Below are 8,846 nucleotides of genomic sequence, written 5' to 3'. Positions count from 1 at the left end.
TTTGCTTTTGTTCTGTCTTCATGCCTGTTTTCCTTGTTTTTCTCCCAGTTTAGACTTGTTTTTCACTCCGTGCGCCATAACGAACTGCAGCCTCAGTGGTCCACTCCACTTTCTCAAAAGTTTTTAAGCGAAAATCTGATGGAATGAAAACATCTTGTTATGATATTTATGATTATGCACTTTCTTTCTGCACGACATGTGGAGCGAGCAGTCGTCGGTACTTGCTTGCCTCGTGTCTGTCTGCACTAAATCTGCATATCACATTGAGTACTGAAATCTCTCCCCCTTTCTTCATCTTCTTTCCAATGTCTTTCTTTCTCGCCTCCCTCATCCTTCAGGCATAGTAAATGTGAAGGCTAATTAGTCCATAGAAACCAGTCATGGAACCCACACACCCGCGCACATCCTCCTATTGATCTTGTAGCACCAATACGAGCAAAACCACACACACACATTCACACACAAAACTGACAAGCAAGATGCAACAAGAGTTTTCAGAGCAGCATGTATTATAGATGATACATACGTACAAAAAGTAGGCAAGCTGGCATTATGCAAGTTTTCTGACCTTGACAGAGGTCAAGTGTTTCAAATAGTCTGCATCATGCTGGGAGATTCTATTTACAGAGTCGGCTGTAAAGAAAATGTTTTGCAGCATCAAAACCTTTTTTCTTGTATTTCCTCTTCTCCTCAGTTCCTCCCGCTTTCTCAGCCATCCCTTCCCCCCCTCACTCTCCGTTCTCAGTCTTTCCCTCATTTCTGATCCATTTTTTATGCATTACTCCATTTTTCTCAGCTCCCATTTACAGTGCATTACCTCCTCCCATCTTTCACAAACACACTTTGTACTTCTCTCTCCTTCGTTCACTTTGCTTCCCTCCCTCACTCTCCTCCAGTGAATTATGACACTTTCCTCTACTTCTCCCCTTCACCCTCTTTGTTATCCCTCTCTCTCTCTTCTCTGGTCACGTCATCCCATACTAAGTGTTTCTTTTCCTCTTTGTCTTTATTTCCCATCTAGTTTGTCATTCAGTGTACATCACACTGTCTGTCTGCACTGCTGTCATCCTCCCTTTTAATTGGTTATTCGAAGCATGCCATGTAATTTGGACTGGCTATTGTCTCTGCTCTTTTACAACACAAGACTGGCAGTCAGTCCGTTCAGACATTTATTTACACACATGAATGAACAGTCAACCATAAGACTTTCAGATTTGATGGGGTTATAAATCCGTATGTTACGAGCATGAATACTGGCGTGAAACAGATGCGTAAACAGTGCGTAGAGATTCCAATTGTATAGCTTTTATATTAGGTAACTGTGGTACTGTTGTCTCCAAAAGGTTCTCTTACAGTAATGTAAAAAAGAAGAAAGGAGTTCATGGCTGTTTTTCATTTCAAAGGTGGTTCTCTTTGATTGTAGGACACAGCTTGTGGGACCCCATTCTCATTGCTGTAGATAAAACAAAAAAAACAAATCATTTTGGTTTGAAATAGCCTGTGATATAAGTGAGACCAATTAAAAGTTAAAAAAAATATTTAATTGAAATTAAAATGCATATATATGTATATATATATATATATTATATATATATAATAATTCTAAAACTCTGAAATATGTCTTGTAGTAATAAGTGCAATAGAATTTTGCACTGACTTATTTTATACAAATGTGTGTGGTCAATAAAAGTATATAAAGTTGTGCAATTTGTGCAAAAACTTAATTTTCTGTGTATATATTCAAACCCATTTGCGTTGTAGGGTTCACAAATTCAGATTCATGCACTCAATATCTAAAAGTTATGTTATATTTTTCAAATTGTTCAATTCAGTTCAATTTGGATTCAAAAATTCAACTTTTGTCAAACCATTTGGGTTACTTTTGTTTAGATCTCAATGCCTCATCTTGAATGTCTAAACAAATTCAGATAATAAAATTAAAGACAACAAATATAGATCTTAACATCTAAGAAACCAAGATTGAACAATCAAGCCTGAACCGTTATTCTTATTACGAGGAGTACTACTACTTGACTCTAACACAGTAATGAAACAATATTCTTCCTGAAGTCAATAAAAGTCTGAATGTCTTGGCCTCCACCACAACTATTTTGACCATTCCTTTTTTAATCTGCTTCTCGTAAATCCATCAATTTTATGGACATGCAATACCAAATTGCCGCTAATGAATAAGTGTAAGGATCATCCAGGAAATTATGTTCCTAAGAAGAAGACGGTTCATGATTTAGACTTAATTTTAGGTAAAACTTGTAACATAGTATAGTAAGTATCCTGTTAACCTGGTTGAAAATTGTTTTCTCTTCTTCAAGATAAAATAAATTGCTTTTAATCCATTACAGTAGGCTATAACCTTCATTAACATCTATCTGTTACCATGAGGAATTACAGGAAAATTGGGGAAAAGCTGTGACTAACACATGAAATGGTAGAACCAGTCCTCGGAGCGATCCACCAGACAGGTCGTCCACTCTCGCAGGGTCACCTTTCTGTTCCTGTTCTGATCACATGACCTGCAACACAGCACATCGTGACATTACCATTCACTCACACTCTTATGGACCCATGCACCTGTTACATGCACGTACAACATGACAGATATACACAGAGATGGTATGAAGACATATGTACAGAAACAACTGCATTGGGGCTCTTCAACAGCCACTGTCTTTCAGTTCACCCTGCAGCGTTATCTCTGAAGGGTACTCCCTCAATTTGTGTTAATCCATGGGCAACGGGAGACACAGTGGGTAATAAACATTATCATTGCTGGGAATGGCTTGACATTGACACAGCCAGCCCTACTTACACAAAACCTGTCACTGCAGACTGGCAGAAAAAAAGGGGGTGAGTGGGAGTATTGGTAATAGAGAAAGGGGAGAGATGGAAAGATGAAAGAATAAGTTAAAATGAAAGAAGGATTGACAAAGGATACATCTATTCGAAGATGAAGTAGGAAGCACAGAAGGGGGAAAGAAGAAGTATTGAAGGGGAGGAGGAGTAAGATGAACGAGAGATGGTATGGTCATGAGATCGGAGGGGAGGAGGACACAGGAAGCGGGTGTTGGCATGGAGAATGAATAGCTAGAGAGAACAGCATGGTGGGAGGTGCAACTTGGTCACAGAGCGGGGTCGAAATGTGCCTGTGTGACATTTTTAACCCTTGGTGTTTCAGTAATTAGCTGGAAAGTAACGTATTGCAAGAGACAGAAGGTTCACATTATGAACCTTTGTGTGACATATGGTGATATGAACATGGTGAGCAACACCCCTCTTACATTATTAACTACTCAGTCACACAAATGGTAAGTAAGATTTTACCAAATGAGCTGTGAAGTCATAGATTCGTTCCTCCTATTCTACTGGTTTTCTAAAAATACATGCAACACTAAAATTGATCATTACTTAATATATGTGTGGCATGTGTTTCTGACTTTTAAGAAAAAAACACGCCATACTATCATTCAAATTTAAGGCATCTAAGTTAATCATCATAAGATTCTCCTGTTATCCAATAGCTAAAATTGGAGCTAGACTCGGAGGCCTTTCTTTGCAACCCTAGCTAGAGCTGCTGGAGGTGGGACTGACTGAAAGAATGGTGTAGCACAGTGCTCCAGTGGCATCCTCTTATAACGCAGCTTCCTCAGGTCCCAGCGGCTCAACTTGCCATCGTTGTTCTTGTCCAGTACAGTAAATCTTTGCTAAAAAGAGAGAAGAAGAAAGATAAAAGTAATGGTGGGGAAAAAGCAATGTAGAACTCATTGTTTGCACAGCTTTTTTAATTGATATGGAAATAAATGAAATAAACATGAATTGTTAGCCATGCTTACAATATTATGTCTATGGATGGCACTGTCTAGATCTAGTGGTTGGATTGCTATTATTTTTGACATTCAAGGACTTCAGAGGATGAATCCTAATGCATTTGGTGATCCCTTGACTTTTCATGTAATATCACCATCAAGTCACAATTGTATGACCAAATACTTGCAAAACTCCATGGCATTCACAACACACGTAGCTCCTATGGCGCCATTTAATGCTAACAAGCCATCACCTGCCGATAGCATTCCTTTGACTGCCATTCATTTTGACGTCGCTTTGACAGCGAATGAGTTTACATCTGAAACGTTTAAAGACTCTATTTGTAAATTGTTTATTTCTTAAGAAACACGACAATGTATAAAAGGCTCCATTAACTTGTATCTCACGATATGGCTCTGTAGCAGACGTTTTTGTGTCATAAACACGCATTACTGTCGCATAGTAGACAACTGTAACTGTAACAGTACAGGATAAGCTTGCAGGCAGTTTTGACTAACATTAGCCGTTATGTTTAATAACTAATGTTAACCATCCTTTTAGTTAGCAATAATTAGCCTGTGCCTATGTTATCTCCTACCATATGCTGTACCTACGCTCTCCATCTCTGCAAGATGCGGAATGATTCAGATTTCTCTTGGCAGAGCTACCAGAAGACTTACAACTTTCAGACAGGTTGTACACGTCACATCTAGCGTTATGTTTTCAAGCTCAGTTGGAGGCCGCAGCTGGACCATATTGGCAGTCACGCTCAGCTATCACCGGAAAAGTGCTTCTAATAGCCTTGACTGGTCTCTGTGAGATCTGTTGGTCCATTTCTTTAACTGTCTATGCATTACCATCAGCATTAAGCTGTATTTTGTGTTTACTGCTAATTAACAAATGATAGCTAGCAAATAATTAGCATGCTAACACACTAAAAAAACTTGCTAAACATCAACATGTTAGCATTGTCATTGTGAGCATGCTAGCATGTTGATGTTAGCATTCAGCTCAAAGCATTGCTGTGCCTGAGTACAGCAGACAGCTGTAGCATGGCTGTTTTTACAAAAAAGTTCTATTTCTCTCCATGCTGGGGTTAACAAAGATGATGGTTTTGGTTTTGAAAGATGAAATTCTAGGCAATATGCACATTTTAAAAATTGTTTTGTTCCAAAAAATACCTAAACTACATAATTTTTCAGACCATCAAAAATAATGCTGAAGTTTTCTTTTAATTAATTTCAAGCCAGGAGGTCAAGGAGGCTGGCGGGAGCATATTAAGTTATTCATCCATCCACCATCTTACTGAATAATTAATGATTATTGACCAATCCTATTTATACATGGTGTTCTTGAGAGCCCCGGTCTCATTCTGTGGACAACCACACCACAAGCAACACAATCACTTACAGTAGGTTGTTAGCATTGATTTCTCACTGGACAATGCATGAAGCGTAGTTTGTATATTAGCACAATGACGGTGTCTGGTGTCAAAAACAACTTTATGTTTAGTGTTAGGTTACACTGGGAGTGGAAGTGATCCCTTACTTTATATTGTTCTTCCGGCTATAGTTCCTTTAGCATTACATTTTGTGGATATTGATTTAATTTGCATCATCGTAGATCATGCTAGTACTTCACAATCATATTTGGGTGCAGACCTTTGGTGTCTGTCAGTGTGCTGCTTTGGCTCACTTTAAAGCATGAGGTTTCAGCTACCTGTGCTAGTTGTGTCCTCTGGGCATGGCTGAGGCAGCTCTGGGGCGGGGTAGAAGGTACATAGGACTCCCCCATACGACTCAGGAGCAGGAACCAGTCCAGAAGACGATATGGAAACTGGCTTAACTCCTCCTCAGTACATATAGCCTTAGGGACTGATCAACAAGGAGAGCAGAGCTACTTTGGCAGGCTGCAGTACACAGTGGAAATCGTGTGTAATATCTAATGCTGTGTGTGTTTACCCAGACAGGGTCCTGTGTGAGCTAGTCCGGTGCGGCGTCTCTTTCTGCAGGCTTCTTTATGCAGCAAACACTCATTCCCATAGGTCTTTCCCAGAACACTGCACACTGGTGCCCTCTGCCTGAATGCACGAGCCAGTGTCCAGATGCAAAACTTCATGTGAGGTGCACAGCTGGATAATATAAACTGCTGTGATTTCATATCCTCAAATCAACATTATGTTTTTGTTTAATATGAGTATGATCAACAAAACAAAACAAAGTGAGTATGCAACTTTACATAGAGATAAAGGATACATTTATGTAGATACAGAAAATTCTCAAAATGCATAGAGACTAAAATAGACTGACTTGTTTTAAACGTTATGAGGCGTTTACCGTGGACAGGACTGAGGACAAACACACTTGGGGACAAGAACTCCATTTTCCTGAACTACCTGGCACCAAGATCCCACTGGACTGCGGCATTTCAGCAACTCACAAAGCTTTTCTGAAACACAAACGTTCTCGTTACTACATCATTTTTGTGTTTCCTAATTTAACTTTGCCTCCAATGACCACTAATTCAGCTTTCAGTGCTGAAAAAAATGTGTTTTGGATAAGAGCATCATGTAAAACGTCTCATGAGGGTCTATTTAAGATAATGAAATGAAATGCCACAGAGTGGTGGAGGAAAAAACAAATGACATTAGAAGAAGAAAAAGAAAAGCAAATTTATGATTGAAAACCTACTTGTTTTTCATCATTGCTATACATTCAATTCTAGGTCAAAAACAATAATAGTATACTTGTCTTCTTGTCTACTTTTTGGACTCTGGCCTATTCTTGCCAGTTTTTAGATGGTGAATTTAAAACACATAATTCATTCCTTGATGTGGAAAAAAAATATTTTCTGCAGCCCATGACACTTTCCTCTGTACCTTAGACTATATTGGTACCCTCAAATAGAATTTACTTTTTCTATAAGAGATATGTAACTGACATAGATCAGAAAATGGTATTCCTCTACTGTCCTGTACTTACCAGGCTCTACTCTGCCAATATACGGTCTCAGGCTCTCCTCAGCTTGTCTCTGTCTGCGCTGGGCTCTGCCTCCCTGACACACACACACACATACACACACACACACACACACACACACACACACACACACACACACACACACACACACACACACACACACACACACACACACAACCACACACACACACACACACACATATATATACACACACATACACACACACACCATGCAGAGCTAAAAGGATGTTTTTTCTTTTCATGTCATTCCACAGGCATGCACTAACCTCAGGTACAAACTTGTCTGTCATTGTAAACCTATTGTCTTACACTCTGATGATGTGTCCCTACATGACAATAATTTCTGTTTGTATCAGTGTGATGCAGTGTGTGTGATGGTGAGGTTTATGATCTAATCTAAATAATCTAAAAAAATCAACTTCTTGAAGTACTGAAAATGAACAAAACAAAAACATCAATTGAAACCACAATGAAAAGGGTATGTGTTTTTTTTATCACATCCATCTAACTTCATACACACCAAATACTTATATTTTGTGAAACTTTGTAGTCAGTGCCAGGTCCACATCTGCCCCAAAAGTCCTCCCAGATGAGATTGGAAACAGGTGCAATGCTGACCCAAAACACTGGAGCTACGCTTGCATAGCTCATGATGTGCCATAAAAACACCTATCACAGAACATTCCGGGTGAAGATATCCATGTCAAATTTGACTATTTGTTAGCAGCTGCAACCCTACTCATGAAACAAACCCAGGTCATCATTTTTATTAAGCTTTGTGCTCAACTAGTTTGTATTTTCAATGCATATTCAGGACATATCAACAAAAGCCATAGCCAAACCTTTTTGGACTCACACAGACTCACCATGATTGTACAAGTGTGAAGGCTCAGGAGGAGAAACAGGGCACAGGTGAAACTCAGCTTCATGGCTGACTCACCCAGTGGGTTACGAGAGGAGGTTTTCACAAATTTTCCTACTGGAAGAAAATATTGGACTAATTCACTCTAATCTTGCAATCGTAGCTGTGATTGCTATCTCTGTAGAACATATACAGGACTGAGAAAGAAAAGAATAAACACATTTGTATTTATTTCCAGCTGCATTGCCCTCTACCTTTACATTTCTTGATATCAATTACATTTGAGTAAAAATCGAAGAAACAAATACTGCTGGACTATCAATTTACCCAGACAAAGCTCCGTTAGTAGATGCATTTTTTTTTCTTTCTTCTGTCTCTTCAGTGTCATTTACACAACTATTACTCTATTTCCAGTCATTTCAGTAATGTAGAGGGGAAACAATGCAGCTCATTGAGTCTCATCGAAACAATATTTTTCCATCACAGAGCAAATTGAGGCTTGAATTACACTGAGAGGACATTCAGGATTTCAGTTGAGGAAGTTATTACAGTCTAACAAGTCATTCTCTATATCCCTACTGCTTTAAAAAAAATCTTACCTGGGCCTCTGTCACTTCTTTCTTCTGTTGTTGTTCCTTTGTTAGTGTTCTCCTTCTTTTCCTTGTTTCCAGTTACCTTTTGTCTCTCTGTCTCACCGGCTCCTGTGAGGGTGTATTCTTTTTTTTTACCGCCTTCTTCTGCAGTCTTTACTTTTTTCTTTTCATTTGATTCATCTATTTTTACATTCTTGCCTCATCTAACCCCTCCTCTCCGCTTTTCCCTGTCTGTCTGACTTTCTTCCCTTTACATTAGCTCCATGTTGATTGCAGCTGAGGGATTGTACAGACTTAGACTAAGACTTCGACTTCTCTTTATTAATCCTTTTGGGATGACTCCCACGAGGAAATTTAAAATTCCAGCATCAGTTTTAGCAAGAAATAAAAAAATAAATAATAATAAATAAAATAAAAAATACAGTATAAAGACAACAAAATAGCAGTAATCATAATAACAATAAGAACATTAATCAATAAAAAGACATAAAAAAGACCATAAATTATTATCAAAGTGTCGGTGTTGAGTCCAGTGTTAAAGTGACCAGGTCTTAATGTAAGTCCAGGTGT

General features: G+C 38.7%; 1 protein-coding gene across 1 annotated transcript; it reads right to left on the bottom strand.

Annotated features, from left to right (window-relative positions):
* Nucleotides 1–1,151: 1,151 nt before the first annotated feature.
* sparcl2 (SPARC-like 2) lies at nucleotides 1,152–8,562 on the bottom strand. The gene is made up of 9 exons (XM_032541841.1): nucleotides 8,283–8,562; nucleotides 7,688–7,797; nucleotides 6,804–6,876; nucleotides 6,159–6,270; nucleotides 5,784–5,902; nucleotides 5,542–5,696; nucleotides 3,607–3,719; nucleotides 2,437–2,531; nucleotides 1,152–1,453 (listed from the first exon to the last, which is right to left on the bottom strand). Exons 2-9 carry the CDS (start codon nucleotides 7,748–7,750, stop codon nucleotides 1,398–1,400), a joined length of 786 nt encoding a protein of 261 aa, XP_032397732.1. The 5' UTR covers nucleotides 7,751–7,797; nucleotides 8,283–8,562; the 3' UTR covers nucleotides 1,152–1,397.
* Nucleotides 8,563–8,846: the final 284 nt, after the last annotated feature.

This window comes from Etheostoma spectabile, chromosome 17 (assembly GCF_008692095.1).
Source record: "Etheostoma spectabile isolate EspeVRDwgs_2016 chromosome 17, UIUC_Espe_1.0, whole genome shotgun sequence".
NCBI classification, from domain to species: Eukaryota; Metazoa; Chordata; class Actinopteri; order Perciformes; family Percidae; genus Etheostoma; species Etheostoma spectabile.
Note: the sequence above shows the minus strand (reverse complement) of the source record. Positions and strands in the feature narration are given on the sequence as shown.

Bases quoted from the DNA above. Each gene is read 5' to 3' on its own strand.
- sparcl2 (XM_032541841.1), bottom strand. From the start codon at position 7,750: ATGAAGCTGAGTTTCACCTGTGCCCTGTTTCTCCTCCTGAGCCTTCAC. The intron at 6,877-7,687 runs GTGAGTCTGTGT...TGTGTGTGTCAG, and splicing joins TTCACACTTGTACAATCATG to GGAGGCAGAGCCCAGCGCAG. The intron at 6,271-6,803 runs GTAAGTACAGGA...TTTGTGTTTCAG, and splicing joins TATTGGCAGAGTAGAGCCTG to AAAAGCTTTGTGAGTTGCTG.